This window comes from Aspergillus pseudotamarii (assembly GCF_009193445.1).
Source record: "Aspergillus pseudotamarii strain CBS 117625 unplaced genomic scaffold BDV38scaffold_13, whole genome shotgun sequence".
Classification (NCBI taxonomy): domain Eukaryota; kingdom Fungi; phylum Ascomycota; class Eurotiomycetes; order Eurotiales; family Aspergillaceae; genus Aspergillus; species Aspergillus pseudotamarii.
The window spans coordinates 526181-544596 of record NW_022475027.1 but is presented as its reverse complement, the minus strand read 5'-3'; the positions used below and the strand labels follow the sequence as shown (position 1 = coordinate 544596).

Below are 18416 nucleotides of genomic sequence, written 5' to 3'. Positions count from 1 at the left end.
ACCTTTCCTTTTGTAATTTCCCTCCCGATATCTTCTTGTTTCTTTGTAGTATTACATCACTCAATTTAACCCCATCATAGCATCTCTAATAACCTACAGTTCCAATGCCTCGGCATAACTGTTCGCTGGTACCGATAGATATCTCGACATGGCCCGCACCAATGAGCGGGATGCTTTCAGTTGACCCAATTCTATTTATTCATTGTGTTGTACCTATCAATCAAGTCACGTACTCGTGTTGGTCAATTTGTCTGCCACCACCCTTGCCAGACCCAAGATGTTGGTTTTCTTATCCATCAGATCCAAGAATGCCACATCTACCCCCATGGTACCAAAGATATACTGACGGAGTTCCGCCGCCAGCATACTATCCATACCAAAATCCAACAAAGGCTTCTGGACCTCAATCTTATCCACCGGTGTGAGGATGATATTAGAAAGCTTGTTCACCAGAACAACCTTCACCGCATCCGTAACCTGCTCTTGATCATTCGAAGCCATCGCCTCCTGGATAACCGATGCTTGCGTACTATTCCCTTGTGCAGACTTCCCCGTATTGCGCCTCAGCGCACATGTCAACACATCGAACCGCGCATCGCTCAGAAACTGCCAATACCCCTCATATCCCTGTTTCCGGTGGCCCTGTAGACCCGTATCCTCCAGCCCAGTCAGAATATGTGACTGGGGCATGAGATCATTAGGATGGAGCGATGTAGGAGGTTGAGTGAGTCCAAAATCCAAAATCTGAACTAGTTCATCTTCCGTAAGAGGCCGGATCCCTTTACGGAGAAGCAAGTCCTCAATCTCCGGGTGCTCATGCAAATACCCCACCTCAGAGACCATCCCCAGACCAAGAGATACGGCTTTCAGACCCAGTCCACGACGATACCGCGCAAACGCGTCTAGAAAGTTGTTGGCCGCACAGTAGTTGCTTTCTGTGGCTGTGCCCAGTTTCCCGGAGATAGAGCTGGTCAGGACGAAGAAGTCCAGTTCTTTCTCTTTGTCTAAGGCGGAGATAGCGTTGTGCAGGTTCCATGTACCTTGGACTTTGGCTTCAGTGCCGTTGAGCCAGTATTCGCGCGGCATGTGTTTGAAGATGGCCTCGTTGAGGCCCATAGCTGCTTGGATGACACCTCCAAGGGGGGTTGATGCCGCCGCGACGGCTCTGTGGACGTCTGTGTAGTTAGTGATGTCGCCTTGTATCACGGTGCATTGCGCGCCCCCTTCTTCTAGTTCGTTGACCAAGCGCTTGGCGGCTGGTTTCTGTAGTCCTGAACGGCCGAGAAAGATGAATTTACGTGCTCCTCTGCTCATCATCCATTTGGATACACTGCGGCCTAGACCGCCAAGACAGCCAACCAGTAGGTAGCTCTTATGGGGATCTAGCTGCGTCGAGAACTTCTCATGTACGGCCGGTACCATCTGTGTTTGATCCTCGAAGGATACAACAATCTTACCCATGCGCTTCGCGTTATTGAAGTGGTTGAACGCCGGTACGATATCCGAAACATTGAATACGGACAGAGGCTCAATAGGCCGGATATCGCCACTTCGCAGCAGCGAGACGACGCGAGCCACTAGACCCTGGTAAACGCGGTGTTGTGCTGGAGATGTTGATTCGGCCAACATACTCATATCGAACGCTGTGAACGTCGTTCCGCGGGAGAACCTTTCCATGTTCAGACGACCCTGGTCAAGAAGGTCTCGCTTGCCGATTTCAACAAAGCGGCCGAAGTCTGCCAGGCAGTCCCAGCTCTCGTGTAGGAGTTCCCCAAGTAGCGAATTTAGAATGACGTCAACTCCGCGTCCATCTGTAATGGACTTGATGCTCGAAGCGAAGCTTGAGTCGCGTGAGCTAAATATATGGTCCGGTTCGAGACCGAAGTGCTCAATTAAGTATTGTTTCTTTTCGTCGGTTCCAACGGTTGCGAAGATCTCTGCACCTATGAGTTTCGCTATTTGTATTGTGGCAATACCGACACCCCCTGCGGCAGAATGAATGAGAATAGACTCTCCAGGCTGCAGATTAGCTCGGTGGTAAAGAGCATAGATAGCCGTGGAGAAGACCATCAGAACAGATGCCATGGTGCGCAGGTCCTCGCCATCGCGGAGCTTAACACAACTCCAGGCCGGAACAGTCTCGTATGTGCCAAAGTAACCTGGATACATGACGGCGACCTTGTCACCGATACTGAGATTCCTAACGGTAGGCCCGGTAGCGACAATATGACCTGTGCATTCCAAGCTGCACCGTGCATCCGTAGTCTGGACATGTCCTGCCAGTGCATTCACATCTTTGGCATTGAGACCGACACAAGAGACCTTGACAACCACATCATCTGCGCCCAGCGTCGCAGGGCCTGTGTAAGGTCGTTTCACAAACTGTGCCGTACTCAGCTGTCCCGGCCTCCGCACAGACAAGCCCGCATTTCCAACACTCCCAAGTGGCATAGGTGATGAGAGGCCGTCTTGTCGTGTACGGAATTCTCTATTCATGCGCTCGTCGGGAACTATACGGCTGATTAGGAGATGGGAGCCATTGTCGATATACTCGCAATCGTTGATCGGCTTCGTGCCGTTTCGAAGTATTCTCGTAATGTCCTGTGAAATCACTGCAGCGTCGGTTGTTGGATCCAACTCGAGCGAGAAGATTTTAGTTGAGGGCTGCTCGATCACGACAGCGCGAGCAAAGCCTGCGAACAAGGAAAGCGTGGGGTTGAATTCTTCGTGTACTCCGGATCCTGTAATCCAGACAATCCACGCGGCGTGCTCGATTATCTGTTTGAAGCCGTCAAACTCTTCCTGTTGAACGGTGCCAGCAAGGATTGGCCTTTCCAGCTCAGCTGTAGAGATGACCAGTGAGTTAGGAGGGATTGGCGAGTCGCCTAGGTCTGCTAAAGCCATCCGCTTGATCGGCATGCCTAGATCCTCACTCAAATGACTAGCCAAGTGTCCATCGGAAGGATGTGTTGATGACCGGCAGATGAGTAGAACGTTGTCGAAATCCGGAGTAGAACACGCGTTCACTGCCAGTGCTGGGCGAATAAGCTGCACATTGCGAGGTGTTTCCGATCGAGAGTTTAGGACTGAAAGCCCATCAGACTTCCAGCTGCTGTGGACATGAGGCGCAAGGAAGACTGTTTGGTCATCTGTGTGGGACGCTAACCTGTCCATCATAGCGATATCGTCACCTAGAATTACCAAACCGAACTGGTCACCTGCTGATGCCTTCTGATACTGCACGGATCGAAGCCCCAATGGCACGACATAATTGTAGACCTCGGCAACTTCAAGTCCACCGTCAGAGGCCAGGCGCCCAAGAGAAAATGAATTGAAACGTCTGTAGATACTTGGTGCATCAAGAACCTCCAGGAAGGCCAACGTTATGAGGGATAAGTCCGTCGAGAGGCATAGGATATGGGCGTCAGGGTTCTTATGGACAGCCAAGTCAAGGGCTGCCAGCAGGTTGGCCTTGGATCCGAACGACCCCAAATCAGATGTTGAGAGAACATGATCAATCGCTGATGAGAAAGTCGCACTGTCGTGTAGCTGGCTAATGTCGGGCTTCCAGGTCACTCGTGTTATAGGATGCCGCACCTCCATATTTTCGTTTCCTATGTACGCAGTCACGTCAACGTCTTTGAAATGCGCTATGAGCTGCTTCCGGCTATCGAGCAAGACGCTGTCGATCTTGTTGGTAGCCTGGCCGGTCACCTTGGACGCAGAGCAAATTGTGCCTTCGTCAGTGGGACTAGTGGGCAGACGGATATTTACACTTCCGAGCCTAGTCGGTACTTTACCAACCATCGAGTGGATAAACCCACCGGTGCACGCAATAAGGGCAACCTGGAAGAGATTATCCAGCAATACAGGATGTAAGAGGTACCGAGGGTTGGCCTGTGCCCCCTCGATAGAGGGGGCAAGGGTTCGTGTCCGGGCTTCCGCATACAGTACACCCTTGGGGTCAGGCGTGTGGATGTCATGCATGTGTTGGAAGGCTGGTCCAAATGCAAGGCCGCCATTAGAAATACTCTGATACCACAGCTTCCTCGACTGGGGCGCCAGGCGACAATCTCTGGATGGGAGCTCTGTGCTGCTGGAAGCTATGGACTCTAGCCTTATCGAACCCTTTGCCCGAATAGTGGGGCCGTCTTGAGAGATGGAACAGATCTGAAATTCCCACCAAACCCTGGAATCTCTAATGTTTGAGATGGGGAGCGGACGCAGCTCCGTATATAGTTCGATTGATCCCTGCTCCGGCAATAGAAGAGCCTTCAGCAAGTCGACATGTCGAAGCGCCACAGATATGTCTGCACCATCCTCTCCAACAGGCAAATTCTTTTGCATTAGTGCCTCCACAGCCATGGCCAGATATCCGGTGGCTGGAAAGACAACTGTGTCGCCAAGCTGATGGTCACGTAACCATGGAACATTTTCCAGCTGCAAGAGATTCCTCCATCCAAATGTGGTCTGATTTCCGCCTGGCACTTCCCTACCTAAGAGTTCGTGTCTCGGATGTGTGGTACCGCGCCATTCTCGGCTAACTCGAGATTCATTCCACGGTAGTTGTTCGTAGTGCCAAGGGTACGTCGGTAAGTCATAGATGAACCTAGGTGTGCCATGGTCGTATGTATGGTTGAGTTTTGAGAAGTCTACTCTGAAGCCCTGGGCAAAGAGTTGACCAACGAAGCTGAGTAGGGAAACTGAAGAGTCTTGGCCACGATTAAGGGTGGAAAGATAGGAGGTAGACTTTCCGAGTGTCTGCATGATAGGCATCTTTAGGGCCGCATGTGGCCCGAGCTCAACAAACGTACAATAGCCGATCGACTCGGGCAGAGATGTAAGACCTTCGCTGAAACGAACCGGGGATTCCAAGTTTGCACGCCAGTACGCTGCTGTGCGGACGTTCTTGCCTCGAACTTCCTGGCTCATGACAGTAGAGTGCATGTGGATGTCATGGCGTCTGACATCAGAGGTTACTTCCTCTTCAAAGGCCAATGCACACCGGAGCAGCCTCTCGTACATGGTGCCAATTGCAGCCATATGGTGGGAGTGATAAGCCCTGCCATCTGTCTTGAGCTTACGAGCAAACACACCTTTTGCTTGTAGCGATACTAAAATGGCATCAATGCATTCTCTATCCCCACTGATGGTCACACTTTGTGGCGAGTTGATGCATGCCACCTTGACATTTGCGCTGAAGCCAAGCTTATTGATCCACTTGAGCGCATCATCGGAGTGCAAGCCCACGGCAGCCATTGCCCCTTCAGTCTCTAGCCTCGTCACGGAGTAACCTCTGTAATATGCGATGATGATAGCCTCGCGAGATGTCAGTAGACCTGCTGCATATGCAGCCGCAATCTCACCCGACGAGTGTCCGATGACACCCTGGGGAAGCATAGACCAAGATCGCAAGACGTTGACCAGACCGATCTGCACCGCAGTGGTAATGGGCTGTGCGTAAGCTGCCAAATTTAATGGACAGGCCTCCGAGTCATCCATCAGTATGTCAGAAATCTTCCATTCAGGGGCATGAGGCAGGCTGCTCAGTTCGTAATCAAGCTGCCGAATGGTATCTGCGAAGACTGGGAAATGCAATAGCTCACGGGCCATACCCTTCCACTGCGCACCTTGTCCAGTAAAAACAAATGCCAACTTGCTATCCGCCATGGTATTGTCTAAGTTGGCTTGTGTCAGGTTGTCGACATGGAGATCTTGCGCAAGGGTTGCCTGTCGGGCAATAACATAGCCACGCACACCGAGATGTGATCGCCGTTGCCCCAGAGTGTAGGCGAGATCAGCAATGGAGACGGCTGAGAAGTTCAATTTAGACAGGCTCTCGACTCGCCCCTGCAGAGATGGTAGCTTGTTTGCGGAAAGGGGGAGCAAATATGGCATCGAAGGGGCCACACTGTGCTCATTGACTCTATTAACGCCATTACTGATGTGACTGCCAGACACACTATTTAATGGGCCTGTAGAATCACCGTTCCATTGCAAGGTCTGTCTGCAAGACACTTTGTTGGTCTGACGACTGGCCTCTTCTAGAATGCCATGAGCGTTGGCGCCACCGAAGCCAAAGGAATTAATGCTGATACGTCGTGCGCTGCCTTCCGATGGGAAGTCTGTCATGCGAGTCACAACTTCTACCCCCCATTCATTTGTTTTAATTTTCGGATTGATCTGCTTTACACTGATGGTGGCAGGAATCTGGCGCCGCTCCAGAGAGAGACTGGCCTTCATGATGCTTAGCAAACCACTTGAGGCCTCTCCATGTCCCAGGTTTGGCTTGACGCCGCCGATTAGCGTTGGCCGGCGGCATTGATCTTTGCAAAAAACACGAGAAAGTCCTTCGACTTCAATTGGGTCTCCGACACTTGTGCCAGTACCGTGGACCTCAACGTAGGCAGTCTGTGCTGGATCAAGTCCGGCACGAGCATAGGCCTTGCGGATAACTGCCTCCTGCCCATCGACACTTGGCTGTGAGATGCCTGGTGTGCGACCGTTGCTGTTCACCGCGGTTGAGCGGATTATGGAGCGAATCGCATCCTCGTCACGGATGGCATCATCCAGTCGCTTGATAAAGAGCGCACCGACGCCGTCGGCTCGAGCGTACCTAGCCCCAACATAAAGAGTTAACCAGGTTTGCCCGTTGGGTAGTACCAGGCAGAGGAGGGTCAAGGAGCCTCAACTCACCCATCGGCGGAAGCATCAAATGTTTGACACTTTGACGCTGGTGAAAGCACTCCACCCAGTGATGTCCCAACATGCACCTCTGGAGTTTGTATGAGGTTAACACCCGCCACCACGGCAGCATCACACTCGCCATTTTCCAAGGCAGAACAGGCCATATGTAATGCATAGAAGGACGAGGAGCATGCTGTGTCCACCACGCAACTCGGCCCTTTCATGTTGAAAACATGGCTGATCCTGTTTCCGAGGAGGGTAGCCCCCATACCCAGGTGGGTGAATCTGGTCATGTTCTCCACATCCTTGGTCTGCATGGCGATGAAGTCCGGCGTGAATGAAGCGACTGAATTACTGTCAGTATATGCAAAAATTGATGAGGAGTCAACCGGCTGTCTACGCACCATAACATCCAACATTCGCACCCGACACATCGTCCAAGGTAACCCCCGCGCTTTCAAAGCTTTCAAAGACAACCTCCAGCAGCTTCCGCTGTTGTGGGTCCATATCCGCAGCCTCTCGGTTGTGGATACCAAAGAACTGGTTGTCAAAGTTCCGAATGTCGTCCTGCAGAAAGCACCCGCCCAATGCTACTGTGGTAGACGGCTCATCCTTGCTCCCATGAAAGCTGTCAACGTTGAACCGTGACTTGGGCACTTTGCCAGCCGCACAGCGTTCTTCCGCTAAGAAGTCCCATAGTTCGGACGGACTGGAAATATCACCGGGAAACCGGCAGCCTAGGGCATACTCATCAGTGGTTTGTCGCCATTTTCATACAACAGTGCTTACCAATGCCAACAATCGCAATTGATTTGTTCTTGGACGCGGCCGGTTCGCTGTGGCCATTCATTAATGGCGTTGTTTGGTTCTTGGGGAACTGCATCTTCAATTGTAGGCGATGACCCTAAATATAATACTTTCTATGTCAATGTGCGAAAGTCATAGGCATGGCCTTCTTATCGCTGTCTGCGAGTGCGCGTATGGTCATATTATAGAGATGTATGCCGAGTCCCATTGTCGAAGTGGGCCGGCGCTCCCCGACTCGACAATACCCAATGTGACGAGATGTCGCGCTGCAAATGAGAAAGCTGAGAGTTTGAGAAATGGTGAGGCAGATATGGAGGCTTACTCAGTACATGTGCTGAAAGAACGTTCAGCCCCCACCCCGAGCCGTCCAGGGTGGGGGCCATGATACTAAGGCATTCTCCCTTGCAGAACCCCGCATGCTCGTACTACTAAGTACTACTACTAGTAGTAGTACACAGCCCACTACTAGTGCTACTAGTACTTAGCGAGGAGAATGAATTAATGATACCGATAACACTAGAAAATAAAATAGTACCATGCACAATATCTTGTATAATTTATGCAATTAGCATTGTGTGGGTGATATGATGAGCAATTTGGATGGCTTATGTCATCTCGGTACGAGAATATATCTTAGTCGAGCAGGTATCCGGTAGATCAGCAGCCTCGAGGAAGATAAGGTACATAGAAGCTTGGCTCACCTTATAGAGTTCGTATCACCAGGTCATACAGGTTTTTCATGCAGATCAACAGGAAAATTCAAGTAAGGTAGGCAATCTGACTCACATAAGCCTCTGTTATAACTTATTCCTCAAATGAAGTGGAGATAAAGCGATGTACATGGGCGGCTACAATCACCAAAGTTTGACTTTTGAAAAAAGATATTAAAAAAAATGGAATTGAGAAAAGAAAACCCATTTCATTCATTTATGATTTGTCTAGCTTGCTAGTAGGTATGCTATGGGGCCATGTTTCATGCACCTACGTCAGCTAGAATCCTAGCTAGTACCCATATCACGCTAACAGTTCCTCGGTTAAAACTTTCTGGATCTCCTCCAGGTACATGCTAATGTGTGCCGGTTCCTCATACCCATCGTTGAAGCTGTATACGAGCCGCAGCTGATCATAGAATGTGTATATGAAAAACATGGACATGCCGAGAACAACGTCGACGCCCATTTTCACGTCCAGAACCTTGACTGTGCTGCCATACGTGTGTTGTACATATCGCTCAACAATGCCCAGGCTGCTGATTTGCGCATCTCCGGGAATGGGCCCCTGGTACTCGGGCAATTGGATGGCTTGGGAGAGGACTCGTGTCATGTGTGTGTGCAGGGGCAGGATCTCAGGATCATCCTTCACAGTGGTCCGGTAGTACTTATCCAGTGCATGGGCTGTCTCCCAGAATGGTATAGGGAGGTCGAGATCCAAGGGAAGAGGTGTGTAGTAAACCGAAGCCCCGTACTCGCTGGTACTGTATGGTTTGGGGAGGTACGGCCGCAGGTTGAATAGCCCTAAGCTTACATAGCGGGATAACGTGCCGTTTGGATTCGCATGTTTGATAATCGCGTGGATGTACGCTGCATGTACAGCCGAGGTAACGCTGATACCCTTCTCCTTGCATACTTTCACAATCGCTTCCGTTGTCCGCGAGGGGAATGTCCTTTCTGCATTCTGTGACCGACCGGCAGGTACGGTACCAACTCTGGACACCGGGCCAACACCCGGAGCTTTGGTCGCATAGCTCATGAGGAGCGCCGTGGCTTTCTCGGTCTCCTCCGGCGTCGACTCGGAGACCTTGAGCACTTCCTCAATGGAGGGTGCCAACCGGGTCTGCTCTCCACCAAATGTGACCTCCTCGGCTGGAGTTGCCAAAGCTGTCAGGTAGCGGTCCCAGAGGAGCAGTGTGCCGGTGCCATCAATTGTGTAATGCTGGGCACGCAGTACAAGCTCCGATGAATTCGGAATGTAATACAGTGTAACCTGCTTGATCGGCTCAACATTGCAGTATAACTCCTCCGCATCTGCCGCAGGTGAAACAACAAAGGTTGAGGCAAGCCACTCCTGTAGAGCCGTCTCATCGGGAACCTCATAGACCATGGTCGTGCCATCAACTGTGGTAGCAATCTGGGGCTGCTCAGACCGCAGCTGCTTCCAAGCGCGCTTAAGTGCGGCTTCGATGTCCGCCGGGTTGATATCGAGGTCAACCTTCACTTTAGAGAAGATGGTGTACTGGTGGCGGCCATCGCAGTGATCTGCTGACACCGATCCCATATAGACAAAATATCCCTCCATTCCGGTGACAGGGCGCTCCCAGCGGCGTTCGGATACTTTTTTCCAACTCATGATTGCTCAGCAGTCTTTGGTTGTGAAACAGATCGAGGGAAGCAGATTGAGACTTAGGAGATCGTGAGAAATGGAGAGGGATACGGCGGGTTCTCCCTTTGGATCATGGCAATCTTAAATCAGCCCCGAGCATTGCTGGGCAGGGTATTTAGGCAGTCTTGGCCTTACGGCCTTGTATAGCTTTTCTTTGTGTTCCTGATCCTTTTCCGCAAGGGACCGTGCTGTGATCTCCGCCCATACTCGGTCGTTCATCCTGGCTATCCTTTGGTCTCGAGTGGGTCTAGACACCTCCGCACGGGCTGTGCCGTGAGTTCCTGTCCACTCCTCGGCAATCCAGTCAGCACGAGGATCGGCGCGTCGCCTGACTATGGCCCCATTAGCCGCCAAAGGGCTTTTTTGTTTTTTGTTTTTTTTTTTTTTTTTTTTTTCGGGATACGTGGAATTAAGTACTTAACCTGTCCGGCTGACTTCTATATTAGAGGCTTGCCTAATCGGTGTTGGAATGTTTTGCAGGGGGAGGGGGAAGAGGGGTTGGTTTTGGGTCTTTTCTCTCTCGGCGCTTGTGAACTTGCTTGATATTTTAAGAAATTCAAGCAATTTAGTCTTTCTACCTAGTCTAAGTCTGCGGAGTGGTAGTTGAGGGCGGAGGCGGACGAAATAAAAATGAAATGAGCTTATAACAGCATCAATCAATAAATCAAAGCAAAGCAAATCTAACCAGGGAAAGTACTCTAGCTACTTAAAAATTTTAATATATTAATAGTATTAAGAACGGATGTTAGTTTTGCCGTACTCTAGATTGAATACATTAGATGATATTAATTTTAACTTCAATTTCTCCTCCGAAATGGGAGAATTGAGAATAATGATTAAAATAGAACAGGGATCTTCCGCGCTGTGACAATACTCGGACGAGGAATGTGAATACTAATGGCGGAGGAAATGATAAAACTTAATGGCAGGCCGTAAGTTGACCCACTTTGCGACGACTACGTACTACTACTACTAGTATCACAAGGGGGGATTTATCAAATCAATCGACCCCACCACAACGGGCATAGTAAGCAATGAGACGCTGACAGGACGACTAATTAACTCTGATTCGCCCACACTTTGACCAACCCTAAACCCCTCCTCCCTGGTCAGAAGCAATGGAGGGGCCAGACGAGGCGCAATACATCCCGATGGGGGCTGATTCTGCAGGTTAAGCAAGGACAGGCATGCATGACAACTCTCTCCTCCGTACATGCCAGTGCATGGCAAGCTGACCCGACTATTTTCAAGCCCGTAAGATCCCTCTGTCTTTCATTTTTGTTAACGTACTGTTCACCTGGCTTCCGCGTCGCTTCCCTCTTCATCATCCCGGACGAGCACAACTAATACTCATGGCCCTAGACGTACCAGATGGCACCCCCGACCGTGGGGAGGGTGTCGTGATCTTGAGCATCATCCTCATGGTCCTGATAATTCTGGCCACGATCACTCGTATTATGAGCAAGATTATCGCGCATCAAAACTGGTGGTGGGATGATCTATTCGCAATTCTCTCCGTGGTAAGTTTACTCGCCGGCACAAACGTATCTCCAACCTCGAATAATGACCAGGGATACTAATCATCCCATCCCAGATATGCGAACTGGTCGTGCTATCCCTGGTCCTAGTATGGCGAAACATAGGCCTGGGCTACCACATGTCAGTCGTGGCGTCCATCAACCCGGAATACCTGATCAGCGGCTCCAAATACCTCTTCATAGCAATCTTCTTCTTCGATGCCTCAGTCTGCCTTCCCAAGATCTCCGCGGTCTTCTTCTATGCGCGCGTCTTCCGCTCCAATAACCGCGCATTCCGCATCAACCTCTGGATCATCGGCGCCCTCGTTGCGGGCTGGCTCATCTCCGCCGAAATCTCAACCATTTTCCAATGCAATCCCATCGCCAAGGCCTGGAACACCACCCTACCAGGAACATGCATCAAACAATACGACTGGTATCTCTCGACTGCGATCCTTTCCACCGTGATTGACTTCTACATCCTCATCCTCCCCATTCCGATGATCTGGTCCTTAAAAATGAGCCTCCGACGCCGTATCTACCTCCTCATTTGCTTCTTCATGACCTACTCCGTCATCGTCCTGTCCCTGGGCCGTCTGGTCGCTGTCGTCAACGTTGTCCCGGTCATGTCCACCGATTTGACGTGGGAGTTTCCCCTCTATCTATACTGGTCGGTCCTGGAGGGGTCGATTTCCATAGTCTCGATTAGCGTCCCGAGTGGCATCGCTCTGGTCAAAGCCATCATCCGACCGGAGGGGAGTGCCTGGGGGTCCACCAATGGGAGTAGTGGGAAGCGCGAGAGCTATGGAAATACCACTACTATCAAACCGGTTAGGGAACGGCCCATGCGCAGTTACGGCGACAGGGGGAGCGATGACCATCTCGTCTCTGACGTCGAGACAGTCAGAACAGTGACTTCAGATGAAGATGATGCGACTATCCCACTAGGCGGAATCAAGATCCGGACGGATATCCGAGTTATGAATCGTGAGAAGCAATCAAAGAAATAAATCAAAAAAAAAAAAAGAAAAGAAAAGAAAAGAAAACATAAAGAAGACAAAAAAAAAAGGACAGAGAAGGGAGACGGAAACCCAGAAACAAAGATACCACATGAAGAAAAGAAAGAAATGAATGTGATGACGCTTTAAGCAGGCGGATCGAATGGACATGTGGTTTATACTGATATACGACGTTCTGAGTAGCACCTAGCTATGTATATATCCCTTTTGTGCACTGACGGTTCAATGATATCCATTTTGCGAATATTTATCTGTTCTTGCCTTCTTCCATTTGTTCAGAGGCAAATATTTCCTTTCTCAAGCTTCGTGTACATATAAGTACTGTCAATTTAATTGGTTTGGACAACTTGTACACTCTGGTGTTGTAAAGCCATATGTCATGCGCGCTCTTTCGGTTCCCAAATAACCTGCACAAGCTTCTTGCCTTCTTGCATGGCGTGCTAACTAAGGCAAACTGGTACACTACGGGGTTATACCAGGAAAATACTGAAACCCTTCGCGGATCTCGGTGCCAACTCAAGCCCTGTCCCTTTGATATATTAAAAAAAAAGGGTATGGGCCAATCTCTTCTTGTACTCCATACTTACCGAGTACAACGACTTCATACTAGAGGCTCGAATGAGGAAAAAAAATACATAAAATTATTCCAAGACCCGCAGTTCAAGGGCATGTGTGACTCTATCTATTCTACATGCACACAAATTCAACGTTAATGATAAAAAATAGGGAATCATTCACTGTATGAGGAGAGAAAAGGTCTTCCGCGGCGTAACAAGCTCAAAAATAGCCGGCATACTTCAAGCGGGAACAATAAGAAAACACCTGGAATCTTGTTGGCAAAGTTAATTCATTTGATATATAACATTCCGAGGCATGCAAATCAATGATCCAAATGGCGTGGATGCAGTGTGGTCATCACGTGCTGCACCCCCTTGTAGTCCCGACCGCGCTGTCGAGACAGCCAGCTCGCTGAATTTTGTCCCTAAGCCTTCAACGTTCGACCAGATTGATAGTCAATCCGCCAACTATGTCAACTGAACCACTCCTACCCTCTTATTCCTCTACTCCGGAGTATGAACGAGAACGGCGTCCCTACCGATACAGGCAAGGTAGAAGGGTCAACTCAACCCCACTTACGCCGTCGACTCCACCGATTCAATCTCTAAGCGCCCCGTTCTTTGTCGGCGCCGTGATAGCCTCTACATATTGGGCCTACAAGAGCTATACAGCTTCGGACCAGGTATTTTTTTCTATCTATATCTCACAGTTTTGAACTCTCTGACTGTATTCACAGACCCTATTGGGGCCAGCCCCTTTACTTCCTTACTTTGCATCGTTATTCCTCGTCCTCTCTTTCTGTTCGTGGATCGGCTACCTAGTCTCCATCCTTTACGACCAGGACGAAATTTTTCTGTTCCAGCGCAAGCTTGTCATCTGGATATCAGTTATCGGAAAGGTGGTTTTGGGGGTCGCACACGCAGTCATCTGGTTCGAGTACAAACAATTCTTCCCCGCCACAAAACAACCCAACTGGATTATTATGTTTCTTGCGACGCAGGCTTGGTGGGACCTTTTACTATTGATGGGGTATTATCCTATGCTGCGATTAATGTAATGGAAGAAATACATTTGTTCGATCCTTGTCGTGGCTGAGCGCTGTTCCTTGGGTCAAACCTAATAACTATAGTTACCTATTCGAATGCCCATGGACCACGACGATCTATTCCACTAAGCCGTCTTCGGGTAGCTTGCAGTGGAGCCACGGCCCCGCACGCGACCTTTGTTGCTCCTCATCCTGCGCAGGGAGTCGGAAGCTTAGGCATTCTTGACACTGTGTGCAATGGCGTATCGACCTCGTATCAGCAAAGGGTGCGGCAATTGTCGCACCCGCCGAATAAAAGTATCCTTCTACTGTTTCCCCTTGTAGATAAGATCTTGCTAAACGTTGGTTGACAGTGTGATCAAGCAGAACCGACATGTTCGCAATGTGTGCGAGCATTTTTCTCTTGTCCAGGCTACCGCGATCCGCAACAAGTGCATTATCGCAATGAGAACGAGAAAGTTAGATCCCGGGTTCGATCTGCTCAATACAGGGCTCAGCGACGTGTCAGTTCGGCAAAAGAAACCGCTCCACAAAGTCGCCGAGCCTTCAAAGCCGCCGTTGTTGCCCAATCTCTACAGTCTCTCCCTGCGTCCCTTCCTTCATCCACCTCCGCCGAGTCAGTCGGATTTTTCTTCCGGTACTACGTTCTTGATGATGTACACAATATACCTATCTATCTAAGTGCCTCTCAGATGGAAGTGCTCGCAGCAACCAGCCCATCGGTCATGCAGAGTCTGGTTGCAGTGGGCTTAGCAGGGCTGTCTAACATCAAAAAGTCCACTGATTTAAGGACAAAAGCGACTGAAGAATATACACAAGCATTGCATCTGATCAACAGCACTCTGAAAGATGAAACTCAACGTAAGAGTGACGCTACACTAGCGGCGACGATGCTTCTTGGCATGTTTGAGGTAGGTTGAACTTCGTCAGTTAAAATAGATGAAACATATTAATTCCAGTAGGTCTTGACATGCAACACTCCATCCTCTTTACAGTCATGGGCACAACATGTCCGTGGTGCCGCAGTCCTCATAGAAATGCGAGGGGCCGAGCAGATCAAATGGATCGTCGGCATGAGAATGTTCACCCACCTGCGAGTGCAGATTGTAAGCACTAATAGAACTCTGTTGGAAGCCTTCATAGCTGCTGATAACCCAGCTAGATAGCCAGTTGCTTGCACTGGCGCCTGTCCGTTCCGGCATCGATCGTGCACTGGTCCCTCCAGGCTATGACAGAGAGATCAACGGCCGATGCGAAAGCCGATGAGCTGGTTGATCTGGTTGCGGGTGTTGCCCGACTCTTATCCCAGGCAAGAATGAATTTGGCATTTGATATAGTACCCTCGGCAGCAACTATTGACAGATGCCTTCGACGGTGGAGACACAGCCTTCCACCTCGATGGACTTACCAGACCGTACGAGAGCCGCCCGAGCGCGACCGGAGTTCGTCTCATATGAAATTCTACTATACCCAGGTATATCATCTATACCCTGACCTTTGGGCATGCAATATCTGGAACTTTTATCGGAGTGCTCGGATACTACTCAACCAATTAATTCTCAACACCGCAGAGATAAGTGGCCAAGCAGAACATGTCCAGATTAGACAAACTGTGGTCCAGTTAGCTACTGAGATTGCAGAAAGCGTTCCTTTCGCACTTAGGCTTGTAGACAACGGAGCCACAGAGTTCCCATCGCTTGACCACTGTCTGGGGGGTTTTACGATTCTATGGCCCCTCTACGTGGCGGCTAATACAAGTCCATTAGGCTCTACATTGCGGGAATGGGTGGTTGAACGATTAGAGACCATTGGGAATGATATGGGTATAGGGCAGGCACAGTTCATGGCGAGAACTCTGCGAAACACGTGTGCCTCTGTCCCGTGATTACGAAAATTCCTCTTCTTTCTGTTTCCATCAATCTCCTAAGACAGGCGGCTTAATATAAATCTTCCAGAGTGTGTGTTGTTCTATCCCATGTCGCATCCGCTATGTGGGTCATTATCGTATAATATTCGACTATGTACAATATTTCACCTTTGCTAGCACACAGCCTTCTAAGGTTTCCCGAAATTGCAACAACATCATACACTCCCAGGAAAGACTACATTTACAAAAGGCTGGTTGGGGGCGCAGATGCACCAACCAATCTCATCAATTTGAAGAGCAGGCTCAAATCGCCCTCTGAACTGTTTTCTGGGATGCTTTCACGTCCATTTAATATCTCCACAAATTGGTTCTTCGTGAGCGTTAGATGCAAACCAGACGTACCGGTCGACCTATCCTGGTCTGTTTTGGCGCGATATGTCAATGCTCCATTGCTGAGAATTAGTAGCCAACTTTCCCTTTTGTCTTGCAGATGGAAGTCTATCGTGAACGATTCTGTTGCAGCTTTGGGTCCATCCAGCTCAACTGACAAGAGAGTAAGCAGTTGTTCTATCGATAGTGCAGCCCTGTATTCCCGTTTTGGAGGTTCCGGACGACCGAGCGGCGTAGGAGAGCGCATATCCTGGGCACCGGAGAGGTAGAAGTTGCGCCAAGTGGCATTCTCACAACCATATGCCAGCTTCGTGTATGCAGCTGCCAGTTCAAGCCTTGACTCCTTGTGTTCGGGATGAGCGGCTATGACATGGCCCAAGAGAGACACTGCAAAGCGTGAGTCGCCGTTCCTGGTATACCCCCTTGCCTTCCGAACAACCTCGTCTACACCTCCCATACAATCAATGTATCTCTGTCCAGCTTCAGCCGCTGGGTACTCCCATAGATGTGCTGGATTCCCATCGAACCAACCCAAATAGCGTTGGTAGATTCCCTTGACATTATGACTGACCGAGCCATAGTAACCCTGCGCATGCCACGCCATTTGCAGTGCGGGTGGGAGGGTGAATCGCTCTGCAATTTCGATGCCTGTCAGGCCGAGATTCATCATCCGGATGGTTTGGTCATGGAGGTAGGTGTAGAGGTCTCGTTGCTCCGATATGAGCTTTACGATTTCGTCCTGGCCCCACGTCGGCCAATTGTGGCCAGCGAAGAGCACATTGGCTTTCTGTCCATAGAGGACTGCTGTTTCGTCGAGATAGCGTGCCCAGGCCTTCGCGTCACGAACCAGAGCCCCGCGGAGCGTAATTATATTGTGAAGGCAATGCGTCGCACATTCAGCAATGCAAAGTGCCTTGTGTTCGGGAAAGTAGAAGTTCATCTCCGCCGGCGCCTCGGTTTCAGGGACCATTTGGAACTCGATCCGAACGCCATCCACTGTTCGTTCCTCGCCTGTCTGGCAGATGGAGACGTTTGGAGGAATCAATGACATCGTCCCGCTAGACGGCATCATTCCAAGACCACAGCCAATGTGACCATCTGGCCCTTTCGGTAGGCGCATGCCGTACATATACCCTGCACGCCGACGCATGGCATCGCCGACGTAGATGTTCTCGCTGGTCGCTTCGGCCATGAATCCCTCCGGGGCGATAATAGGCATCGATGTATTCATGCCAGGTTCGAGCACGCCCTGAGCTCCACCAAAATGATCTACATGGGAATGTGAGTAGATCAAGCCAGTTACTGGCCGGTCTCCACGGTGTTCACGGTAAAGCGCTAGTGCAGCCGCTGCACATTCGACGGATGTCAACGGGTCAATCACAATAACCCCTCTATTTCCCTCAACAACGGTCATGTTAGAGAGATCGAAGCCTCGGATTTGGTAGATTCCATCAGTTACTCGGAAAAGGCCCTGGATGGAGTTCAATTGGCCTTGTCGCCACAACTTTGGCTCAGCGGTGGCAGGGCATTCTGCGTCGCGAAGAAAATCGTATTCGTCGTTGTTCCACACTACGCGGCCATGTGCGTTTCGTATGATACATGGTTTTAATGCATGGATAAACCCTCGGGTGGCGTTATCAAAGTCCGCTCGGTCATGGAAGGAGGGTGAGAAGGCCATGGTAGAGATTGTGTTTTATATACGTGGAATTTGTTGTTCGGTTGGCTGGTTCCAATGGTATACTCGTCCACGACTCTGCGGGAGGGAGCGATTATATATTTTTCCTTGGCCAGTTAAAAATAAATAAGTAATAAGATAAAAACGAGAGAGAAAATGAGAAAGTGAATCAGTCGCCAGCCTCGGTTCGGCTAGAAACGCGAATAAAGTCTATGGAGGGCTTGGACGGGAGGATGCTTAGATAACTTCACGATTCAGTTGCCGAATATGGTTTAAGCGCAGTGAGCTTAACGCAAGACGATACCCACTTTCCCCACCACTAAATTTATAACTTTGCGGGGACCAATGGTTGCGCACATAGCCCTCGAGAAGGCCTTGGATGTGCAACACCTCCCTAGAATGATGTGATCAACAATGCCATGGAAGTGTGCAGGTTGAACCGAGGTGAGACGACAGAATTGTTATAAAAAGG

At 50.0% G+C, this 18416-nt stretch overlaps 6 protein-coding genes across 6 annotated transcripts; 3 read left to right on the top strand and 3 right to left on the bottom strand.

Moving 5' to 3' along the window:
* Window positions 1–113: 113 nt before the first annotated feature.
* BDV38DRAFT_290841 (uncharacterized protein) lies at window positions 114–7780 on the bottom strand. Its single transcript, XM_032061580.1, has 5 exons — window positions 7477–7780; window positions 7092–7424; window positions 6697–7033; window positions 4580–6616; window positions 114–4540 (listed from the first exon to the last, which is right to left on the bottom strand). Exons 1-5 carry the CDS (start codon window positions 7568–7570, stop codon window positions 226–228), a joined length of 7116 nt encoding a protein of 2371 aa, XP_031916170.1. The 5' UTR covers window positions 7571–7780; the 3' UTR covers window positions 114–225.
* Window positions 7781–8393: 613 nt separating this feature from the next.
* Window positions 8394–10065, bottom strand: BDV38DRAFT_241008 (uncharacterized protein). Its single transcript, XM_032053974.1, has one exon. It carries the CDS (start codon window positions 9838–9840, stop codon window positions 8509–8511), a length of 1332 nt encoding a protein of 443 aa, XP_031916169.1. The 5' UTR covers window positions 9841–10065; the 3' UTR covers window positions 8394–8508.
* A 798-nt stretch (window positions 10066–10863) lies between these two features.
* On the top strand, window positions 10864–12400 carry BDV38DRAFT_290837 (uncharacterized protein; the record flags this gene model as incomplete). The annotated part of the gene is made up of 2 exons (XM_032061579.1): window positions 10864–11393; window positions 11468–12400. The coding sequence occupies exons 1-2, from the start codon at window positions 11226–11228 to the stop codon at window positions 12398–12400; spliced, it is 1101 nt and encodes a 366-aa protein (XP_031916168.1). The 5' UTR covers window positions 10864–11225.
* Window positions 12401–13404: 1004 nt separating this feature from the next.
* On the top strand, window positions 13405–14137 carry BDV38DRAFT_36592 (uncharacterized protein). Its single transcript, XM_032063231.1, has 2 exons — window positions 13405–13649; window positions 13704–14137. The coding sequence occupies exons 1-2, from the start codon at window positions 13437–13439 to the stop codon at window positions 14022–14024; spliced, it is 534 nt and encodes a 177-aa protein (XP_031916167.1). The 5' UTR covers window positions 13405–13436; the 3' UTR covers window positions 14025–14137.
* Window positions 13967–16281, top strand: BDV38DRAFT_36597 (Zn(II)2Cys6 transcription factor). The gene is made up of 4 exons (XM_032063232.1): window positions 13967–14309; window positions 14366–14923; window positions 14975–15118; window positions 15175–16281. The coding sequence occupies exons 1-4, from the start codon at window positions 14250–14252 to the stop codon at window positions 15895–15897; spliced, it is 1485 nt and encodes a 494-aa protein (XP_031916166.1). The 5' UTR covers window positions 13967–14249; the 3' UTR covers window positions 15898–16281.
* Window positions 16121–17947, bottom strand: BDV38DRAFT_280568 (alkyl/aryl-sulfatase; the record flags this gene model as incomplete). The annotated part of the gene is made up of 1 exon (XM_032059338.1): window positions 16121–17947. One exon carries the CDS (start codon window positions 17945–17947, stop codon window positions 16121–16123), a length of 1827 nt encoding a protein of 608 aa, XP_031916165.1.
* Window positions 17948–18416: the final 469 nt, after the last annotated feature.

Coding starts and splice junctions, on each gene's coding strand:
- BDV38DRAFT_36592 (XM_032063231.1), top strand. CDS start 13,437: ATGTCAACTGAACCACTCCTACCCTCTTATTCCTCTACTCCGGAGTAT. Junction 13,650..13,703: donor GCTATACAGCTTCGGACCAG/GTATTTTTTTCT, acceptor CTGTATTCACAG/ACCCTATTGGGGCCAGCCCC.
- BDV38DRAFT_36597 (XM_032063232.1), top strand. CDS start 14,250: ATGGCGTATCGACCTCGTATCAGCAAAGGGTGCGGCAATTGTCGCACC. Junction 14,310..14,365: donor GTCGCACCCGCCGAATAAAA/GTATCCTTCTAC, acceptor GTTGGTTGACAG/TGTGATCAAGCAGAACCGAC. Junction 15,119..15,174: donor CCCACCTGCGAGTGCAGATT/GTAAGCACTAAT, acceptor TAACCCAGCTAG/ATAGCCAGTTGCTTGCACTG.
- BDV38DRAFT_290841 (XM_032061580.1), bottom strand. CDS start 7,570: ATGCAGTTCCCCAAGAACCAAACAACGCCATTAATGAATGGCCACAGC. Junction 7,034..7,091: donor TGCGAATGTTGGATGTTATG/GTGCGTAGACAG, acceptor ACAGTAATTCAG/TCGCTTCATTCACGCCGGAC. Junction 4,541..4,579: donor GACTTACCGACGTACCCTTG/GCACTACGAACA, acceptor ATCTCGAGTTAG/CCGAGAATGGCGCGGTACCA.
- BDV38DRAFT_241008 (XM_032053974.1), bottom strand. CDS start 9,840: ATGAGTTGGAAAAAAGTATCCGAACGCCGCTGGGAGCGCCCTGTCACC.